This window comes from Hyperoodon ampullatus (genome assembly GCF_949752795.1).
Source record: "Hyperoodon ampullatus genome assembly, chromosome: 5".
Classification (NCBI taxonomy): Eukaryota; Metazoa; Chordata; class Mammalia; order Artiodactyla; family Ziphiidae; genus Hyperoodon; species Hyperoodon ampullatus.
This window is the reverse complement of record NC_136918.1, coordinates 43,681,437-43,704,967: the sequence shown is the minus strand read 5'-3', so window position 1 is coordinate 43,704,967 and position 23,531 is coordinate 43,681,437. Positions and strand designations below refer to the sequence as shown.

At 42.7% G+C, this 23,531-nt stretch overlaps 1 protein-coding gene across 1 annotated transcript in view; it reads left to right on the top strand.

Annotated features, from left to right (window-relative positions):
• The window catches only part of ST6GAL1 (ST6 beta-galactoside alpha-2,6-sialyltransferase 1), a gene marked incomplete at its 3' end in the record, with an annotated part of 59,924 nt that extends 42,522 nt beyond the window's left edge, over window positions 1–17,402 (top strand). The window contains exons 4-6 of the mRNA XM_079705352.1: window positions 13,008–13,106; window positions 14,313–14,487; window positions 17,155–17,402. Of these exons, the coding sequence (XP_079561478.1) occupies window positions 13,008–13,106; window positions 14,313–14,487; window positions 17,155–17,402 (522 nt within the window). The remainder of the gene's footprint in view (window positions 1–13,007; window positions 13,107–14,312; window positions 14,488–17,154) is intronic.
• Between the last annotated feature and the right edge of the window lie 6,129 nt (window positions 17,403–23,531).

The following is a 23,531-nucleotide window of genomic DNA, read 5'->3' as shown; positions in this document are numbered from 1 at the left end:
GTGGCTGTACCAATTCACATTCCCACCAGCAGTGCAAGAGTGTTCCGTTTTTTCCACACCCTCTCCAGCATTTATTGGTTCTCGATTTTTTGGTGATGGCCATTCTGACTTGTGTAAGATGATATCTCATTGTAGTTTTGATTTGCATTTCTCTAATGATTAATGATGTTGAGCATTCTTTCCTGTGTTTGTTGGCACTCTGTATATCTTCTTTGGAGAAATGTCTATTTAGGTCTTGTGCCCATTTTTGGATAGGGTTGTTTGGTTTTTTGATATTGAGCTGCATGAGCTGCTTATAAGTTTTGGAGATTAATCCTTTGTCAGTTGCTTCATTTGCAAATATTTTCTCCCATTCTGAGGGTTGTCTTTTGGTCTTGTGTATGGTGTCCTTTGCTGTGCAAAACCTTTAAAGTTTCATTAGGTCCCATTTGTTTATTTTTGTTTTTATTTCCATTTCTCTAGGAGTTGGGTCCAAAAGGATCTTGCTGTGATTTATGTCACAGAGTGTTCTGCCTATGTTTTCCTCTAAGAGTTTGATAGTTTCTGGCCTTACATTTAGGTCTTTAATCCATTTTGAGCTTATTTTTGTGTATGGTGTTAGGGAGTGATCTAATCTCATACTTTTACATGTCCCTGTCCAGTTTTCCCGGCACCACTTATTGAAGAGGCTGTCCTTTCTCCACTGTACATTCCTGCCTCCTTTATCAAAGACAAGGTGACCATATGTGCGTGGGTTTCTCTCTGGGCTTTCTATCCTGTTCCATTGACCTATCTTTCTGTTTTTGTGCCAGTACCACACTGTCTTGATTACTGTAGCTTTGTAGTATAGTCTGAAGTCAGGGAGCCTGATTCCTCCAGCTCCGTTTTTCGTTCTCAAGATTGCTTTGGCTATTCGGGGTCTGTTGTTTTTCCAAACCAATTTTGAAATTTTTTGTTCTAGTTCTGTGAAAAATGCCAGTGGTAGTTTGATAGGGATTGCATTGAATCTGTAGATTGCGTTGGGTAGTAGAGTCATTTTCACAATGTTGATTCTTCCAATCCAAGAACATGGTATATCTCTCCATCTATTTGTATCATCTTTAATTTCTTTCATCAGTGTCTTATAATTTTCTGCATACAGGTCTTTTGTCTCCTTAGGTAGGTTTATTCCTAGATATTTTATTCTTTTTGTTGCAGTGGTAAATGGGAGTGTTTCCTTAATTTCCCTTTCAGATTTTTCATCATTAGTGTATAGGAATGCCAGAGATTTCTGTGCAATAATTTTGTATCCTGCTACTTTACCAAATTCATTGATGAGCTCTAGTAGTTTTCTGGTAGCATCTTTAGGATTCTCTGTGGATAGTATCATGTCATCTGCAGACAGTGACAACTTTACTTCTTCTTTTCCAATTTGGATTACTTTTCTTTTTCTTCTCTGATTGCTGTGGCTAAAACTTCCAAAACTATATTGAATAATAGTGGTGAGAGTGGGCAGCCTTGTCTTGTTCCTCATAGTAGTGGAAATGGTTTCAGTATTTCACCATTGAGGACGATGTTGGCTGTGGATTTGTCATATATAGCCTTTATTATGTTGAGGAAAGTTCCCTCTATGCCTACTTTCTGCAGGGTTTTTATCATAAATAGGTGTTGAGTTTTGTCAAAAGCTTTCTCTGCATCTATTGAGATGATCATATGGTTTTTCTCCTTCAATTTCTTAATATGGTGTATCACGTTGATTGATATGCGTATATTGAAGAACACTTGCATTCCTGGAATAAACCCCACTTGATCATGGTGTGTGATCCTTTTAATGTACTGTTGGATTCTGTTTGCTAGTATTTTGTTAAGGATTTTTGCATCTATGTTCATCAGTGATATTAGCTTGTAGTTTTCTTTCTTTGTGACATCCTTTTCTGGTTTTGGTATGCGGGTGATGGTGGCCTCATAGAATGAGTTTGGGAGTATTCCTCCCTCTGCTATATTTTGGAAGAGTTTGAGAAGGATAGGTGTTAGCTCTTCTCTAAATGTTTGATAGCATTCGCGTGTGAAGCCATCTGGCCCTGGGCTTTTGTTTGTTGGAAGATTTTTAATCATAGTTTCAATTTCAGTGCTTGTGATTGGTCTGTTCATATTTTCTATTTCTTCCTGATTCAGTCTTGGCAGGTTGTGCATTTCTAAGAATTTGTCCATTTCTTCCAGGTTGTCCATTTTATTGGCATAGAGTTGCTTGTAGTAATCACTCATGATCTTTTGTATTTCTGCAGTGTCAGTTGTTACTTCTCCTTTTTCATTTCTAATTCTATTGATTTGAGTCTTCTCCCTTTTTTCCTTGATGAGTCTGGCTAATGGTTTATCAATTTTTTTCTTAAAGGGAAGATATTTTATTTTGTAAATATTTTCCAATAAAAACAGAAAATTGTACGTAGAATAAGATAAGAGTACGTAGACCTACAGTATCCAGTCTCAATGTTCTTGGTCCCAGGATCTCTTTATATTCTTAAAAATGGTTGCATTGTTCATATGGGTTTTATCTTTTGGTATTTATCATATTGGAAATTAAAACTAAAAAAGTTTATTAAGTCCTTTAAAAATAATGTTAGTAAACCTATTACATGCTAATATAGATACCTTTTTTTTTTTTTTTTGTGGTACGTGGGCCTCTCCCGTTGCGGAGCACATGCTCCAGACGCGCACGCTTAGCGGCCATGGCTTCACGGGCCCAGCTGCTCCGTGGCATGTGGTATCTTCCTGGACTGGGGCACAAACCTGTGTCTCTTCCATCGGCAGGCCGACTCTCAACCATTGCGCGACCAGGGAACACCCATGACTCTTTTTGAATTATGATTTTCTCAGGGTCTACGCCCAGTAGTGGGATTGCTGGGTCGTATAGTAGTTCTATTTTTAGTTTTTTAAGGAACCTCGATACTGTTCTCCATAGTGGCTGTATCAATTTACATTCCCACCAACAGTGCAAGAGGGTTCCCTTTTCTCCACATCCTCTTCAGCATTTATTGTTTGTAGATTTTCTTGATGATGGCCATTCTGACCAGTGTGAGATGATATCTCATTGTAGTTTTGATTTGCATTTCTCTAATGATTAATGATGTTGAGCATTCTTTCATGTGTTTATTGGCAGTCTGTATATATTCTTTGGAGAAATGTCTATTTAGGTCTTCTGCCCATTTTTGGGTTGGGTTGTTTGTTTGTTTTGATATTGAGCTGCATGAGTTGCTTGTATGTTTTGGAGATTAATCCTTTGTCAGTTGCTTCATTTGCACATATTTTCTCCCATTCTGAGGGCTGTCTTTTAATCTTGTTTATGGTTTACTTTGCTGTGCAAAAGGTTTTAAGTTTCATTAGGTCCCATTTGTTTATTTTTGTTTTTATTTCCATTTCTCTAGGAGGTGGGTCAAAAAGGATCTTGCTGTGATTTATGTCAGAGTGTTCTTTCTCTTGTTTTCCTCTAAGAGTTTGATGGTGTCTGGCCTTATATTTCGGTCTCTAATCCATTTTGAGTTTATTTTTGTGTACGGTGTTAGGGAGTGTTCTAATTTCATTCTTTTACATGTAGCTGTCCAGTTTTCCCAGCACCACTTTTTGAAGAGGCTGTCTTTTCTCCACTGTATATTCTTGCCTCCTTTATCAGAGATAAGGTGACCTTATGCGCGTGGGTTTATCTCTGGCTTTCTGTCCTGTTCCATTGATCTATATTTCTGTTTTTGTGCTGGTACCACACTGTCTTGATTACTGTAGCTTTGTAGTATAGTCTGAAGTCAGGGAGTCTCATTCCTCCAGCTCCGTTTTTCTTTCTCAAGATTGCTTTGGCTATTCGGGGTCGTTTGTGTTTCCATACAAACTGTGAAATTTTTTGTTCTAGTTCTGTGAAAAATGCCAGTGGTAGTTTGATAGCGATTGCATTGAATCTGTAGATTGCTTTGGGTAGTATAGTCATTTTCACAATGCTGATTCTTCCAATCCAAGAACATGGTACATTTCTCCATCTGTTCGCATCATCTTTAATTTCTTTCATCAGTGTCTTACAGTTTTCTGCATACAGGTCTTTTGTCTCCTTAGGTAGGTTTATTCCTAGATATTTTATTCTTTTTGTTGCAGTGGTAAATGGGAGTGTTTCCTTAATTTCCCTTTCAGATTTTTCATCATTAGTGTATAGGAATGCCAGAGATTTCTGTGCAATAATTTTGTATCCTGCTACTTTACCAAATTCATTGATTAGCTCTAGTAGTTTTCTGGTAGCATCTTTAGGATTCTCTATGGATAGTATCATGTCATCTGCAGACAGTGACAACTTTACTTCTTCTTTTCCAATTTGGATTACTTTTCTTTTTCTTCTCTGATTGCTGTGGCTAAAACTTCCAAAACTATATTGAATAATAGTGGTGAGAGTGGGCAGCCTTGTCTTGTTCCTCATAGTAGTGGAAATGGTTTCAGTTTTTCACCATTGAGGACGATGTTGGCTGTGCGTTTGTCATGTATGGCCTTTATTATGTTGAGGAAAGTTCCCTCTATGCCTACTTTCTGGAGGTTTTTTATCATAAATTGGTGTTGAATTTTTTCGAAAGCTTTCTCTGTATCTATTGAGATGATCATATGTTTTTTCTTCTTCAATTTGTTAATATGGTGTATCATGTTGATTGCTTTGTGTATATTGAAGAATCTTTGCATTCCTGGGATAAACCCCAGTTGATCATAATGTATGATCCTTTTAATGTTCTGTTGGATTCTTTTTTTTTTTTTTTACTGTAGCATTGCTTTTTTTTATTAGTTTCTGCTTTATAACAAAGTGAGTCAGTCATACATATACATCTGTTCCCCCATTCCTTCCTTCTTGCGTCTCCATCCCTCCCACCCTCCCTATCCCACCCCTCTAGGTGGTCACAAAGCACCGAGCTGATCTCCCTGTGCTATGCGGCTGCTTCCCACTATCTATCTACCTTACGTTTGGTACTGTATATATGTCCATGTCTCTCTTTCACTTTGTCCCAGCTTACCCTTCCCCCTCCCCATATTCTCAAGTCCATTCTCAAGTAGGTCTGTGTCTTTATTCCTGTTTTACCCCTAGGTTCTTCATGACATTTTTTTTTCTTAAATTCTATATATATGTGTTAGCATACGGTATTTGTCTTTCTCTTTCTGAGTTACTTCACTCTGTATGACAGACTCTAGGTCTATCCACCTCATTACAAACAGCTCAATTTCGTTTCTTTTTATGGCTGAGTAATATTCCATTGTATATATGTGCCACATCTTCTTTTTTTTTTTATTAGTTTCTGCTTTATAACAAAGTGAATCAGTCATACATATACATCTGTTCCCACATCCCTTCCCTCATGCATCTCCCTCCCTCCCACACTCCCTATCCCACCCCTCCAGGTGGTCACAAAGCACCGAGCTGATCTCCCTGAACTCTGCGGCTGCTTCCCACTATCTATCTACGTTACGTTTGGTAGTGTATATATGTCCATGCCTCTCTTTTGCTTTGTCACAGCCTACCATTTTCCATCCCCATATCCTCAAGTCCATTCTCAAGTAGGTCTGTGTCTTTATTCCTGCTTTACCCCTAGGTTCTTCATGACATTTTTTTTTAATTCCATATCTATGTGTTAGCATACGGTATTTGTCTTTCTCTTTCTTACTTCACTGTGTATGACAGACTCTAGGTCTACCCACCTCATTAAAAATAGCTCAGTTTCGTTTATTTTTATGGCTGTGTAATATTCCATTGTATGTATGTGCCACATCTTCTTTATCCATTCATCCAACGATGGACACTTAGGTTGCTTCAACCTCTAGGCTATTGTGAATAGAGCTGCAATGAACATTTTGGTACATGTCTCTTTTTGAATTATGGTTTTCTCAGGGTATATGCCTAGTAGTGGGATTGCTGGGCCATATGGTAGTTCTATTTGTAGTTTTTTAAGGAACCTCCATACCGTTCTCCATAGTGGCTGTACCAATTCACATTCCCACCAGCAGTGCAAGAGTGTTCCCTTTTTTCCACATCCTCTCCAGCATTTATTGTTTCTCGATTTTTTGATGATGGCCATTCTGACTTGTGTAAGATGATATCTCATTGTAGTTTTGATTTGCATTTCTCTAATGATTAATGATGTTGAGCATTCTTTCCTGTGTTTGTTGGCACTCTGTATATCTTCTTTGGAGAAATGTCTATTTAGGTCTTGTGCCCATTTTTGGATAGGGTTGTTTGGTTTTATGCTATTGAGCTGCATGGGCTGCTTATAAATTTTGGAGATTAATCCTTTGTCAGTTGCTTCATTTGCAAATATTTTCTCCCATTCTGAGGGTTGTCTTTTGGTCTTGTTTATGGTTCCCTTTGCTGTGCAAAACCTTTGAAGTTTCATTAGGTCCCATTTGTTTATTTTTGTTTTTATTTCCATTTCTCTAGGAGTTGGGTCCAAAAGGATCTTGCTGTGATTTATGTCACAGAGTGTTCTGCCTATGTTTTCCTCTAAGAGTTTCATAGTTTCTGGCCTTACATTTAGGTCTTTAATCCATTTTGAGCTTATTTTTGTGTATGGTGTTAGGGAGTGATCTAATCTCATACTTTTACATGTCCCTGTCCAGTTTTCCTGGCACCACTTATTGAAGAGGCTGTCCTTTCTCCACTGTACATTCCTGCCTCCTTTATCAAAGATAAGGTGACCATATGTGCGTGGGTTTCTCTCTGGGCTTTCTATCCTGTTCCATTGATCTATCTTTCTGTTTTTGTGCCAGTACCACACTGTCTTGATTACTGTAGCTTTGTAGTATAGTCTGAAGTCAGGGAACCTGATTCCTCCGGCTCTTTTGTTCTCGAGATTCCTTTGGCTATTCGGGGTCTGTTGTTTTTCCAAACCAATTTTGAAATTTTTTGTTCTAGTTCTGTGAAAAATGCCAGTGGTAGTTTGATAGGGATCGCATTGAATCTGTAGATTGCGTTGGGTAGTAGAGTCATTTTCACAATGTTGATTCTTCCAATCCAAGAACATGGTATATCTCTCCATCTATTTGTATCATCTTTAATTTCTTTCATCAGTGTCTTATAATTTTCTGCATACAGGTCTTTTGTCTCCTTAGGTAGGTTTATTCCTAGATATTTTATTCTTTTTGTTGCAGTGGTAAATGGGAGTGTTTCCTTAATTTCCCTTTCAGATTTTTCATCATTAGTGTACAGGAATGCCAGAGATTTCTGTGCATTAATTTTGTATCCTGCTACTTTACCAAATTCATTGATGAGCTGTAGTAGTTTTCTGGTAGCATCTTTAGGATGCTCTATGTATAGTATCATGTCATCTGCAAACAGTGACAGCTTTACTTCTTCTTTTCCAATTTGGATTCCTTTTATTTCCTTTTCTTCTCTGATTGCTGTGGCTAGAACTTCCAAAACTAGGTTGAATAAGAGTGGTGAGAGTGTGCAGCCTTGTCTTGTTCCTGATCTTAGTGGAAATGGTTTCAGTTTTTCACCATTGAGGACGATGTTGGCTGTGGGTTTGTCATATATAGCCTTTATTATGTTGAGGAAAGTTCCCTCTATGCCTACTTTCTGTAGGGTTTTTATCATAAGTGGGTGTTGAATTATGTCAAAAGCTTTCTCTGCATCTATTGAGATGATCATATGGTTTTTCTCTTTCAATTTGTTATTATGGTGTATCACATTGATTGATTTGCGTATATTGAAGAACCCTTGCATTCCTAGAATAAACCCCACTTGATCATGGTGTGTGATCCTTTTAATGTGCTGTTGGATTCTGTTTGCGAGTATTTTGTTAAGGATTTTTGCATCTATGTTCATCAGTGATATTAGCTTGTAGTTTTCTTTCTTTGTGACATCCTTTTCTGGTTTTGGTATCCGGGTGATGGTGGCCTCGTAGAATGAGTTTGGGAGTATTCCTCCCTCTGCTATATTTTGGAAGAGTTTGAGAAGGATAGGTGTTAGCTCTTCTCTAAATGTTTGATAGAATTTGCCTGTGAAGCCATCTGGTCCTGGGCTTTTGTTTGTTGGAAGATTTTTAATCACAGTTTCAATTTCAGTGCTTGTGATTGGTCTGTTCATATTTTCCATTTCTTCCTGATTCAGTCTTGGCAGGTTGTGCATTTCTAAGAATTTGTCCATTTCTTCCAGGTTGTCCATTTTATTGGCATAGAGTTGCTTGTAGTAATCGCTCATGATCTTTTGTATTTCTGCAGTGTCAGTTGTTACTTCTCCTTTTTCATTTCTATTGATTTGAGTCTTCTCCCTTTTTTCCTTGATGAGTCTGGCTAATGGTTTATCAATTTTGTTTATCTTCTCAAAGAACCAGCTTTTAGTTTTATTGATCTTTGCTATCATTTCCTTCATTTCTTTTTCATTTATTTCTGCTCTGATCTTTATGATTTCTTTCCTTCTGCTAACTTTGGCGGTTTTGTGTTTTCTTTCTCTAATTGCTTTAGGTGCAGGGTCAGGTTGTTTACTCGAGATGTTTCCTCTTTCTTAAGCTGGGATTGTATTGCTACAAACTTCCCCCTTAGAACTGCTTTTGCTGCATCCCATAGGTTTTGGGTCGTCTTGTCTCCATTGTCATTTGTTTCTAGGTATTTTTTTATTTCCTCTTTGATTTCTTCAGTGATCACTTCGTTATTAAGTAGTGCATTGTTTAGCCTCCATGTGTTTGTATTTTTTACAGATCTTTTCCTGTAATTGATATCTAGTCTCATAGCATTGTGGTCGGAAAAGATACTTGATACAATTTCAATTTTCTTAAATTTAGCAAGGCCTGATTTGTGACCCAAGATATGATCCTGGAGAATGTTCCATGAGCACTTGAGAAAAATGTGTATTCTGTTGTTTTTGGATGGAATGTCCTATAAATATCAATTAACTGCATGTTGTTTACTGTATCATTTAAAGCTTGTGTTTCCTTATTTATTTTCATTTTGGATGATCTGTCCATTGGTGAAAGTGGGGTGTTGAATTCCCCTACTATGAGTGCGTTACTGTCGATTTCCCCTTTTATGGCTGTTAGTATTTGCCTTATGTATTGAGGTGCTCCTATGTTGGGTGCATAAATATTTACAATTGTTATATCTTTTTCTTGGATCGATCCCTTGATCATTATGTAGTGTCCTTCTTTGTCTCTTCTAATAGTCTTTATTTTAAAGTCTATTTTGTCTGATATGAGAATTGCTACTCGAGCTTTTGATTTCCATTTGCATGGAATATCTTTTTTCATCCCCTTACTTTCTTTTTTATTAGTTTCTGCTTTATAATGAAGTGAATCAGTTATACATATACATCTGTTCCCATATCCCTTCCCTCTTGTGTCTCCCTCCCTCCCACCCTCCCTATCCCACCCCTCCAGGGGGTCACAAAGCACCGAGCTGATCTCCCTCTGCTATGCGACTCCTTCCCACTATCTATCTACCTTATGTTTTGTAGTGTATATATGTCCAAGCCTCTCTCTCGCTTTGTCACATCTTACCCTTCCCCCTCCCCATATCCTCAAGTCCATTCTCAAGTAGGTCTGTGTCTTTATTCCTGTTTTACCCCTAGGTTCTTCATGACATTTTTCCCCTTAAATTCCATATATATGTGTTAGCATATGGTATTTGTCTTTCTCTTTCTGACTTAGTTCACTCTGTATGACAGACTCTAGGTCTATCCACCTCATGAAAAATAGCTCAATTTCGTTTCCTTTTATGGCTGAGTAATATTCCATTATATATATATGCCATATCTCCTTTATCCATTCATCCGATAATGGACACTTAGGTTGTTTCCATCTCTGGGCTATTGTGAATAGAGCTGCAATGAACATTTTGGTACATGTCTCTTTTTGAATCATGGTTTTCTCAGGGTATATGCCTAGTAGTGGGATTGCTGGGTCATAGGGTAGTTCTATTTGTAGTTTTTTAAGGAACCTCCATACTGTTCTCCATAGTGGCTGTACCAATTCACATTCCCACCAGCAGTGCAAGAGTGTTCCGTTTTTTCCACACCCTCTCCAGCATTTATTGTTTCTAGATTTTTTGGTGATGGCCATTCTGACTGGTGTAAGATGATATCTCATTGTAGTTTTGATTTGCATTTCTCTAATGATTAATGATGTTGAGCATTCTTTCATGTGTTTGTTGGCACTCTGTATATCTTCTTTGGGGAAATGTCTATTTAGGTCTTGTGCCCATTTTTGGATTGGGTTGTTTGTTTTTTTGCTATTGAGCTGCATGAGCTGCTTATAAATTTTGGAGATTAATCCTTTGTCAGTTGCTTCATTTGCAAATATTTTCTCCCATTCTGAGGGTTGTCTTTTGGTCTTGTTTATGGTTCCCTTTGCTGTGCAAAAGCTTTGAAGTTTCTTTAGGTCCCATTTGTTTATTTTTCTTTCCATTCCTCTAGGAGGTGGGTCCAAAAGGATCTTGCTGTGATTTATGTCACAGAGTGTTCTGCCTATGTTTTCCTCTAAGAGTTTGATAGTTTCTGGCCTTACATTTAGGTCTTTAATTCATTTTGAGCTTATTTTTGTGTATGGTGTTAGGGAGTGATCTAATCTCATACTTTTACATGTCCCTGTCCAGTTTTCCTGGCACCACTTATTGAAGAGGCTGTCCTTTCTCCACTGTACATTCCTGCCTCCTTTATCAAAGATAAGGTGACCATATGTGCGTGGGTTTCTCTCTGGGCTTTCTATCCTGTTCCATTGACCTATCTTTCTGTTTTTGTGCCAGTACCACACTGTCTTGATTACTGTAGCTTTGTAGTATAGTCTGAAGTCAGGGAGCCTGATTCCTCCAGCTCCGTTTTTCGTTCTCAAGATTGCTTTGGCTATTCGGGGTCTGTTGTTTTTCCAAACCAATTTTGAAATTTTTTGTTCTAGTTCTGTGAAAAATGCCAGTGGTAGTTTGATAGGGATTGCATTGAATCTGTAGATTGCGTTGGGTAGTAGAGTCATTTTCACAATGTTGATTCTTCCAATCCAAGAACATGGTATATCTCTCCATCTATTTGTATCATCTTTAATTTCTTTCATCAGTGTCTTATAATTTTCTGCACACAGTTCTTTTGTCTCCTTAGGTAGGTTTATTCCTAGATATTTTATTCCTTTTGTTGCAGTGGTAAATGGGAGTGTTTCCTTGATTTCACTTTCAGATTTTTCATCATTAGTGTACAGGAATGCCAGAGATTTCTGTGCATTAATTTTGTATCCTGCTACTTTACCAAATTCATTGATGAGCTGTAGTAGTTTTCTGGTAGCATCTTTAGGATGCTCTATGTATAGTATCATGTCATCTGCAAAGAGTGACAGCTTTACTTCTTCTTTTCCAATTTGGATTCCTTTCATTTCCTTTTCTTCTCTGATGGCTGTGGCTAAAACTTCCAAAACTATGTTGAATAGAGTGGCGAGAGTGGGCAACCTTGTCTTCTTCCTGATCTTATTGGAAATGGTTTCAGTTTTTCACCATTGAGGACAATGTTGGCTCTGGGTTTGTCATATATGGCCTTTATTATGTTGAGGAAAGTTCCCCCTATGCCTACTTTCTGTAGGGTTTTTATCATAAATGGGTGTTGAATTTTGTCAAAAGCTTTCTCTGCATCTATTGAGATGATCATATGGTTTTTCTCCTTCAATTTGTTATTATGGTGTATCACGTTGATTGATTTCCATACATTGAAGAATCTTTGCATTCCTGGAATAAACCCCACTTGATCATGGTGTGTGATCCTTTTAATGTGCTGTTGGATTCTGTTTGTTAGTATTTTGTTGAGGATTTTTGCATCTTTGTTCATCAGTGATATTAGGTTGTAGTTTTCTTTTTTTGTGACATCCTTTTCTGGTTTTGGTATCAGGGTGATGGTGGCCTCGCAGAATGAGTTTGGGAGTGTTCCTCCCTCTTCTATATTTTGGAAGAGTTTGAGAAGGATAGGTGTTAGCTCTTCTCTAAATGTTTGATAGAATTCGCCTGTGAAGCCATCTGGTCCTGGGCTTTTGTTTGTTGGAAGATTTTAAATCACAGTTTCAATTTCAGTGCTTGTGACTGGTCTGTTCATATTTTCTATTTCTTCCTGATTCAGTCTTGGCAGGTTGTGCTTTTCTAAGAGTTTATCCATTTCTTCCATTTTGTCCATTTCATTGGCATAGATTTGCTTGTAGTAATCTCTCATGATCTTTTGTATTTCTGCAGTGTCAGTTGTTACTTCTCCTTTTTCATTTCTAGTTCTTTTGAGTCTTCTCCCTTTTTTTCTTGATGAGTCTGGCTAATGGTTTAGAATAGTTTCTGCTTTTTTAAAAGGCCATTAATGGATTTTGCAAAACTGTTCCATTCCATGGAGTCTTATCACAGTCACATTTTGCCCAGGCCAGGCTGAGAGCAGGGGAGCCTGGGAGTGTGGGCAGGAGTGGAGCAGTGGCTGGTTCCCCAGCACAGTTCACGTGAGCATTGCCCCAGCCTGGTGAGCTTCTCACGTTTAAGCGTATGTTTTTGCATGTGCCATGGTCTCTCCACACGAGCCAACTACTTCATTTGGTGCTCAACCACAGATACTGGCATCTGGTCCAGTGATGCAGAAACCATGGCCTGTATTAGATTCTGAGATGTCCTGTGTCTGTCTCCATCATGCTTTGTAATAACTACATGCTGGACTTTATAGGTGACTGTAGGGCTTTTCAGAGATCATTTTGGTTATATGAGATTCTCAGTTTAAACCTCGCCACCCTGACCCCCATATAAGGTATGACTGCAGGGGACTATACCCAGAGCCATTTTCACTGTACCCTTGGCTCCAACAACCTCAAAAGTCTGAGTGGAACCCTTTCTGCTCTATGGCTGATGAATTATGACAAAATGTCCTTTCAGGTCCACACAGTTCTGGCTGGCATCTTTGCCTTCTTCTTACTCAAGTTACGTGCTGCACCAAAACTCAGAAGCTTCATGGGGCTCTGGGGCCTCAGGTTGTACTTATGATGTGTCAGGTATTGCTACAAGCCAACATTCACGTGTAAATGTCGAGGTGACAGCTTGTCTGTTTCTTCCTGTAGTTGGTCACCACAGAAGGGCGCTTCCTCAAAGACAGTTTGTACAATGAAGGAATCCTAATTGTATGGGACCCGTCTGTTTACCATTCAGATATCCCAAAGGTAAGTGGGTGTCCATGGGAAATTGGGATTGAGTCACCTGTTTGTCTATAGATTTCCCCGAGGTCCTGGGTTTTAAAGTCATGGCTGACCTGGACCACAGTGAGGGCTATTTCCATTTTAGGGCACCCCACTTCTGGACTAGCGGTTCAGAAGGATTCCTGTCCTATACCAGTGCTCTCCATGCCCACCCAGCACTACCATGTATTTGTCTCCCAATTATGGTCTGTACCAGGTGTAACAGTGGCTGGATTTCCCACCATCTGGGGTGGATTGTGTTCACGTAATACAATCATTCCTGACGGGCACCAGCAGGAATAGACAGTGGTTACTATCACTTCTATACATAATATTACCACATTCTTCCCACACTTCCAATTTCCGTATGCTTCTCATTTCACTCTCATAGCTAAAGAATTAGATAGATAGAAGCATGGTTATTCCCATTTTACAGAGGAGGAAAACAGAATATGTGTGCGTGTCGGTGGGTCACCTGCCCTGGGACTTGATTTGCTAAGCAGAGGGCCCAGATCTGCAACATCAGCTTTTCCAGGGAAGGAGGGAGTCTCAGTCCTGCTGGAGTCTAGCTTCTCCAGAATGGCCCTCTCACTGTTACACACATCAGTTGGCCTCTCCCTGATATGGGCTGCAGTGGCCACAGGAGAAAGGCTTTAGGGAGGAGGGACAGAGAGCATTGTTCCTGGGACACTTAATTCTTATGCTGGACACACCAATAGCTGATGGGCTCTGGTATCCCTGGCACCGTCCTCTCACTACCTCAGTTTCCAGTTTTGTATTGATCTCACTTAGAACTGAAATTTGCCTGGGTCAGGTCAAGGACTGTGAATCCACAGATGTGGCAAGCTGTGCCCCAGTTTTCACCCCTTTAAAAAAGAGAGGTGGGGTTAGATAGGGCCAAGAGGCCCTCTCAGCTCTGATATCCTTCCCAGATTCTATGATCCTGAAGTCTGAAGTCATTCCAGGGTAAACAAACTCAAAGCTTGGTGAGCACAGGCTGTGTGCTGGGTCCCCCACTATCAAGTGAGAGCTTGAAGTCTGGAATTGTTTTGATGAAGGGGCTGTGCCTCAGGAGTCTGCCTTGGTCCTTCCCCACCTCCCCTCAAGTCCTCAGACGAGGATAACCCCCTGGGGGCAGCAGTGGCATTGGCATGTTGCTCTCCTTGAGAAGACCTCTTCCTTCTTTTTCAGTGGTACAAGAATCCCGACTACAGTTTCTTCGATAACTTCAAGAGTTATCGTAAGCTTCATCCTGATCAGCCCTTTTACATCCTCAAGCCCCAGATGCCTTGGGAGCTGTGGGACGTCATTCAAGAAATCTCCCCCGAGCAGATTCAGCCAAACCCCCCATCTTCTGGGATGCTCGGTGAGTCCATGTCTGGGGAAAGACCTCTTGTGCTTGATTCTAGAACAGATTAGCCTTCTACTGGGGTCTCATTCGTTCATTCGTTCACCACACAGTTGCTAGGTTTTGGCTGTGTTTGTACACTGAGGCAAATTCCAGCTAAGACACAGAGGTTGATAAGATAGACACCGTCTCCTTAATTTCAGGGTGTCCAGTGGGAGAGTTCAGTCAGGTGTCTGCGGCAATGTTCAATTTGTGCCAGGAAAAAGTGACCAGCCCATTGCCATAGGAGAGAGGACCCCTTCCAGAGGGACAGTCTGACAACTTTGAGAACTTGGCCCAGGCCTGGGAGAGGGGAGGATTTGGCAGGTGGAGATGATGGAGAAATGGGAAGCACAGACAAGAGGAGGCAAGAAAACGGGAGGAGCAGGGCTGAGAGTTGGATGAGGCCAGCGAAGCACTTGCTTCAGGTGTACAATTTAAGGAGGTGCCAAAAAATTCAGAAACAAATGATATCTTAATACAGAATCTTTTAAAAAAAAATCACGGGCTTCCCTGGTGGCACAGTGTTTGAGAGTCCACCTGCCGATGCAGGGGACACGGGTTCGTGCCCCAGTCAGGGAAGATCCCACATGCTGCAGAGTGGCTGGGCCCGTGAGCCATGGCCGCTAAGCCTGTGCCTCCGGAGCCTGTGCTGCGCAGCGGGAGAGGCCACAGCAGTGAGAGGCCCACATACTGCAAAAAAAAAAAAAAAACAAAAAAAACACAATTAATGCAAAATTTTATGATAGACAAAATATCAAAATTTTAGATAAAGGCAGGATCAATAATAATGTCATTATTGTCCTGAGCCATATTAGAATCTGTGGAAAAAGGAAGAGTCAATAATATTTTATTCAGAATTTCAAAAATCTGTTCACCCTGGTGACCACCCTAGTCATGGCCCTGAGAGAAGCCTGAGTGGTGAGGCTTAGCCGGGTTTGGGGGCCACGAATGGAGCTGTGGGTGCTGACATGGGGATGGGCTGGGGTCAGAGTGCTGGGGGCCCTGCATGCTGGCTACAGACTTTCTTCTTGGACCTACTCCACACCTCTCCACCCTGATGGCCCGTCTGCCCTTCCCTCCCTTTCACTTTGAGTTCAGCTGGACCACGGGCACTTTCTACAGCCTCCAGGGCTGCCTACAGCTCCCCACCTCCCGCCCATCTCAGGGTCCCCGCCCGCCCACCTTCCCTACTGGACTGCAAAGTCCCTCAGGGCGGGGACTGCGTTTGCCTCATCCTTGTGGGTCTGGCACAGGATAGCCCTGAGCTAAATGTTCCTTGGGCAAACGAACGAAATAAATGTTTACTATCAGAGGCATTTCCTGATAGAAAGAGATGGAGGCGCTTTCAGCATCCCATCGTCTTCATACCTTTCTCTTCCACTTTTGGATGGGTGCATTAGGGGGCTGTCCCTGGACCCTTTTGAGCAGAAGTAGATGGAGAGCTTCCTGGGACACTTTCTCATTGTCCTACTGCCTGCCTTTGTCCATGCTATTCCCACCACCACCACGCTTTCCCCCTTGCCCACCCCTCATGGCCAGAGCCCCTGCCAGGCCCCATACCAGTGCTCCGGGAGGTGCACCAGGACCCTTCTCTCATAGAGGGCTCCCTCCCATCATCTCTAGAAGCACTTCTGCTGTGCCTTCATCAGTTAGTTGCAGAGGTGTCTTTTCTCCCTCATTGAACCAGGAGGCAGCCAGAGGGCAGAGGTGGGGCTTTTCCCATGTCTGATTCTTCTAGAACAGAGTTGCTGCTAGCAGTTTACAGTTTTGCTGTTAGTGAGGACTGTTCATCATAAAGATTCCCTATATTTATGGTTGACAAAAGCAGTCTAGAGCCATGATGTTATTGCATCCTAACGATAGCCTATGTGGTAGCAAGAGTGGGTAAATCACCCCCTTGGGGCAGATGAAGAACCTGAGGCCCCAAGCAGGACGTGTCTGGCAGGAGATGACCAAGCCAGGTGGGGACAAGCGTGGGTGGTGGAAGGCGTCTCCCACCTCTTGCTGGGTCTGCACCCTGAGTGTTCTGTAACCCTCCCTGCGAGCACAACCTGGCCACACCCTCTCGGCTCTTGTCTCCTGCCTGACTGAGCAGAGTGCATCAGTACAGACCATGGCATGCTCCTGTACCAACTGTCCCTCCTCCCACCTGAGGCACGAAGCCTGCCCTCCCCACGCTGTTTCTCCAGGTACTGATATAAGAAACACCTCCCAAATTACCATCTAAGAGGCTGATCCAAGATACAGAGATGCTAGAAAGTAATATCTGCATGGAATGGTTCTGTCTCCTCAGTCACGTTGTCCTCTCTCTTCATATAGCTTATGGACAGTGATAAGTTCATTGACTGATGATGGAGCACTTCAACCCATTAGCATTTAGGGAGGACCTGCTGTGCACCAGGCCCTGACCTGGGTGCTGAGCAGGGCAGCATGAACCCTACGAAAGTGCAAAGGGCCCTGCACCCAGAGGAACAGCCTGCTGGACTGGCTTCCCAGAACAACTCAGACTGGGAATCACACTCAGAAACTCCAGACAGACACCTTCCCCAGATTTGGGGGCGTAAGCTGCTGGGCTCCCTGGGCAGCCCTCTGGGGAGCTGGGGTGGGTTGTCGGGCAGGACTCACCTCTGCTTGCCTCTCCAGGCATCATCATCATGATGACAGTGTGTGACCAGGTGGATATTTACGAGTTTCTCCCATCCAAGCGCAAGACTGACGTGTGCTACTACTACCAGAAGTTCTTCGACAGCGCCTGCACGATGGGCGCCTACCACCCACTCCTCTTTGAGAAGAACATGGTGAAGCACCTCAACCGGGGCACGGACGACGACATTTACCTGCTTGGAAAAGCCACATTACCTGGCTTCCGGAGCATTCACTGCGGAGCATAAGCTGCCTGGCCAGGCCCCCTTACCCTTCTCCATCGGGCATTTTACAGCTGGTCTCCTGGCCACCCTGGGCCCAGGAAGGCTGTTCCTGAATGATCACTGCCTGCACTCCAGGCAGCAAGAACCTTCAGGAATCCAAGGGCAGGGACCCAGGCCCAGCCTGCCCTTTTGTCATGGGGGTGTGTGAATCGAGAGCTTCCCACCACACTCATGTACACACGCCTAGGATTCCTTCCAGTCAGAGTCTTCTCTGCCCCTCCCCTGCACAGGTAAATGCAAGATCCACCTTTCCCAGCGGGGCTGCCAAAGCTGGGCTGCTTTCCCACTGGAATGATGTTATTCTTGCAAACCAGTGCTCTGTCACGCTTGAAATCTACACCTAGACACTGATTTCATGTTTTAAACAAACTCTCCCATATTATGATTGTGCCCATTACAAGGTGCCTCTGAGGGGCAAGTAAGTGTCACAAGGCATAGGAAACACAGTCAGTTCCTCTAGAACTAAGCTGCTCCTAAGGTCCATGCCCTGGGAGAGGCAGTGTTCCTATCACTCCGGCTGGTTTGGCGTCCTTGGTGCTGGTGAGCAAAGGGTCTTGATGAACCCACAGCCCTCTCTATGTGTGAGGAGATGAGAGTACAGAAAAAAAGGTACAGTCTCCATCCTCAAGTTGCTTACAGCTCAGTGCGAGTGACAGAATGGATTCAGTGTGCTCGGTGCCCTGTGGGCTTGTAGGGTGGTGGGCTTGCTGTGCTATCTTTGCACCAGGAAGGGCCACACACTTCCTGTGTCAGTGGGTCATAGAGGGCTTCATGGAGCTGGGGGCTGTGGAGTGGATTTTAGAAGAGGAAAAACATGTCAAGCAGATCCTGCCTGAGTCATCTGAGATGTGTTTTCCTTTCTGCCTTTATTACCCATATTCATTCTCTAAGATCTGCCTGAATTTACAGGTTCAAGTTATTTTTTGAGGAAGCCCCCTCCCTCATGTCTGAGGCAGCAAGTGCAGCCCCATGACAGATGCCAAAAACCTGATTTCCCCAGGCTCGCCTGGTCTGAGCCTAGCCTACCAGCTGGGCGTGCACACGATATCCAAGTCTTCCTGTTTGATGCCTACCCCCAAACCTCCTCCTGCAATCTTGTTTTTTCCTTTAGTCTTCCTCCTCCAAAATTACTTTTAAGCATTTTCCACTTTAAAATATCCTCACCCATTCTTTTTGACCTTCATGGGCCTTTTGTGAAAGGTCTCTCAGGGACTGGGAATGTGGTTTTCTAGGACTTAAAGTAGCTCTCAGAGGTCAGAACCTTGGAGATCATGACTGATTCTCACCAGGTGTATCAGATTGCTGTATCCTCCACCCCTCCCTGCAAGGGAGCAAAACCAGAGTCTTCAGGCAGAGGCCTACCCACTGTGGTCTGTCTACACACTCCCTGGACCATTGTGCTAAGTCCCCTCCCCTGATGGGGATCCACACTGGACTGGACCAGGCTTCTGGACTCCCAAAGCTAGCCCTGTGTGCTCAAGGGCCTCGTATATTTGAGCTCCAGACCAGCTGTTTTGGAGCTGTAGTCCTCATGTGCTGCCAAACCATTGGCTTGAGTAGGCAGTAGGAAGAGCTCTGGAGTGAGAAGCCCTGGGTTTTCAAAGTGATGTTCCCCTATTACTCGCTATGCCACCATGGGCAAATTCTCCTCTCTGAGCCTGTTTCCACATCTGTAAAATGGGTGATAAGCCTGCTTCACAGGTGCTGTGGGGGTTACCTGGCATATTGCAGGTGCTCAGTACATGCTGGATTCCTCCCTTCCTTTACTAAGGACCTGCTCTATGCTCACATCTGGGCAGGACCCTGCTCTGTAGGCCAGAGAGGGGGCCTTGTCCTGAGGGAAGTTAATGTCCTATTGGGAGACTACACCTACCCTGCTTAGAACACCCTGGAAACCATACGAGGGAGTGGAGGGTGCAGAACGTGCCCCTCCTCCTCCCTGCCAGCAGCTCAGGCCTGATCTGCTCGGGGACGGGCAGAGCACTTGGGCCACGGGCTGCTGTGTAACATGAGTCTTTTCCATGTCTCTGGGCCCAGGAATTCCTCACAAGCTTTGAATCATGAGCACTGAGTGCAGAGGAAGGTGGTATTCCATCATCAGGAGAGAGATGTTGGTGTGGACACTAAGACTACACTGGGTAGATGCTAGCTTTTAATTGTTATTATGAAAGGATCAAATTAATTTCATTCTGTGCTTTCTCTACATGGAAACTGGTAGAATGCAAATAAGGTGTGGATATTATCATTAGTCTGATAAGATGTTTAATATTTGTGATAGGTAATTTAAAAATTATGACTGAGTCCTGTAGGAAAGCCACTGTCTCTAAGGTGTTCTGTCTTCTTCAGTAACCATCTGTTCATTCTATATCATGAGGTCCTCAAATCCTTCCATCAATCAGATAAGCTATGGATATTGGTTTGGAGTTGAGACATCAATCTCAGAAACTTCTGAATCATGACTAAGCTAATTCTGAATTACCCAAAGATTATGTAAAATTTTAAAATAAATGTTTTTTAAAAAGCTTGTCCCTTTTTTCTTACTTGCTAAGGGAACAACTGCTCATTGTCAATTCTTGTCTTCAAAGAGGACACAACTAGAATTCCAAACCCCCAAATCCTCCCCCACAAGCTCCTCTGGCCTCTTAGCCTCTCTTTTCAACACTCCAGGAAAAGGAATGCTTACTTACATGGCAGGGCAGCATCTTTGAGATACTGACTGGTTTATTTTCTTCATTTTGCTCTTGCTGGGATTCAAATGATGAAGCTGTTGTTCATCCAACACCTCAGGGAAGGGCTGCAGTAGGGCAGAAAGCAGAATGAAAAGAAGGTTGATTTCAAAAGCCTAAAACCCTTAAAGGAATGATGTCCCAAGGGAACAGCTAAATTGTTTACATACAAATCCTGAGGAGGCGCAGGAGTAAGTGGAGAAAAAAAATCATTCCTCTTCCCCATGAACTGCCCACCTCCTGTTATGGGCTGAATATGTCCTCCTAAATTCATATGTTCAAGTCTTAACCCCTAGTACCTCAGAATGTGACCTTATTTGGAAATAGACAATTGGTTAAGATGAGGTCATACTGGCGCTGGGTGAGCCCCTAATCCAGTATGACTGGTGTGCTTACAAAAGGGGAAATTTAGAGGTAGACATGCACACAGGGAGAACGCCATGTGAAGATGAAGGCAGAAATCGGGGTGATGCTTCTCCAAGCCAAAGGTTGCCAGTGAACCACCAGAAACTAGAGGAGAGGCATGGAAGATTTTCCCTCACAGCCCTCAGAAAGAACCAACCCTGCTGACACCTTGATCTCGGACTTCTAGTCTCCAGGACTGTGAGACAAAAATTTCTACTGTTGAAATCACCTGGTTTGTGGTGCTTTGTTATGGCAGCCCTAGCAAACAAATATTTCCCCACCCCTGCTTATAACTCCTTACCTACAACAGAGTCCCCTGGAGTGGGGCTGGAAAGAACACTGAGAGGAACCAGGCTGTCTCAGAACCTGGAGAGAGGGCCCTGTGCCGTGTCCCCAGCCAAAGCTCTAGGAAGGACCAGCAAATCCTTGGAGAGTGAGGCTTTCACGGGGCTGTAGTCCAGGCAGATTGGACCTTAGGCAGGCTTGAAGAGCTCCCATGCCTGGAGAGGCAAAGAAGCAGCTGAGTGATGAGATCGTGAATGAGGGACCCCTGAGTAGTGTTGAGAGGTCAGATAACACGGAAGACTACTCCCCGACCCCTGCACGTAATGCCTTAGCATTGCAAGTTCCCTGGAACTCAGATGTAACGCCATCTCGACTGAGATTGGGTTTCTGCCTGAATCTCAGGAGAATGGGAGCTCAAAAGAGCAGTGAAAGAAAAATAGATTTCAATTAGTTTGGAAATTGAGATTTGTGCTTGCCAAATTTACAGTGGCCTTAAATCTCTATGAGGTCCTTTCAATTGGTGAGCTGGGCCTTGGGGTGGCACTAGACTTCTCTGTTTGGGCCTTGGGGGAGCTTCTGCAACCTCCCCAGGCTGCCTTTCCCCTGGTTCCTACTTTGCTATCTGCTGGTTATTTTAAGGTGTGTATGTTAGGGATGAAGGAGAAAAAATGAGACCCTGGCTTCTCTTTTCCTCACCAGCTGCTTAAGGAGAAGAAAGACACAAGTCACAAAGAGAAAGACCAATAGAGAGAGAGATTCGTACCTGCATCCTCCATGCCCACCCCACCCACAGATCCCCTTACTGACTGAAGCCCAACTCCAGGCTCTTTGTTCTTGCAGAACGCTTCACACCTTGGCAAGTGGGCTTTACCCACACCAGTAATGGCTTCACAGCCATAAGCAGGAGGCAGAGAAGCGGTGCACTGGAACTCTGGGACTGCCACCCCCACCCTATTCCCAGCTCCCTGTGTGGTTTTGGTTTTTACTTCATCTGTGACTCTCACAGCAGCCTTCGAGGATGTTCTGTGATGTGATGGGGAGTGCATTATGGCCCCAGGGACACTTTCTACTCTAACTGGGGCAGGAACACCCTAACCCAGAAAATTCATCCTTATGGGCTTGGGTAATGGCATCAGTTTCAGGAGAGAGGAAAAGGCCTCACCTGCACCCATGAAATCCCATCACCCAATGCATTTATGCTGCCATCCAGTCCTTCTCAGGATTGACTGGAAAACAAATTTATAATGGGGAGAGGAATTCTATTCAGTCCAGCAAGTACACAGTGAGCACCCACTGTGGCTGGCATTGGGAGACAGTGACAAAGACTCCCAGCACCTGCCCTCCAAGAAATCAGAGCCTGGGAGACTAGACCTGTCCTGTCTGTGTGTAGTATTATCAGGTTCAAGTGAGAGAAGAGAGCTGCCATTTTCTGAAAAGCTAAGCCTGGAAAGTATGGTTATTGTTGTTAGGCATGAATTTATAACTGCATAGAAGAAAAATACTATGCAAATGCCAAGTATGAAAGAATATGATCATACAAGGTAAAAGCACAATAATGAAGTTATAGAAGAAAGATTCATTTTGGCTGGGATTTGGGGAGTCTCAGTGGGTGACAGTCTTGAGGGACAGGCAGGATTCCCCCTTTTTTCTTTAAGGAAAATCCTTTTCCTGATTATAAAAGTTACACATATTTACTGTCAAAACAGAAAATCATGAAGAGGAAAAAGTCCATCTCCATCCAAAGATAATCCCTACTAGCAGTTCCCAAAGCTACAGTAGTCAAAACAGTATGGTACTGGCACAAAAACAGAAATACAGATCAATGGAATGGGATAGAAAGCCCAGAAATAAACCCACACAGCTATGGTCAATTAATCTACAACAAAGGAGGCAAGAATACACAATGGAGAAAAGACAGTCTCTTCAATAAGTAGTGCTGGGAAAACGGGACAACTACATGTAAAAGAATGAAATTAAGCATATACAAAAATAACACCATATACAAAAATAAACTCAAAATGGATTAGAGACCTAAATGTAAGACCGGACACTATAAAACTCTCAGAGGAAAACAAGGAAGAACACTCTTTGACACAAATCGCAGCAATATCTTTTTTGATGCACCTCCTAGAGTAATGAAAATAAAAACAAAAATAAACAAATGGGACCTAATTAAACTTAAAAGCTTCTGCACAGCAAAGGAAACCATAAACAAAATGAAAGACAACCCACAGAATGGGAGAAAATATTTGCAAACGAAGTGACCAACAAGGGCTTAATCTCCCAGATATATAAACAGCTCACGCAGCTCTATGTCAAAAAAAACCCAATCAAAAAATGGACAGAAGACATAAATAGAAATGTCTCCAAACAAGACATATAGATGGCCAAAAAGCACATGGAAAGATGCTCAACATCACAAATTACCAGAGAAATGCAAATCAGAACTACAATGAGGTATCACCTCACACCAGTCAGAATGGTCATCATCAAAAAGTCCACAAACGATAAATGCTGGAGAGGGTGTGGAGAAAAGGGAACCCGCCCTACAATGTTGGTGGGAATGTAAAGTGGTACAACCATGATGGAGAACAGTATGGAGGTTCCTTAAAAAACTAAAAATAGAACTACCATATGATCCAGCAATCCCACTCCTGGGCATATATCTGGAGAAAAC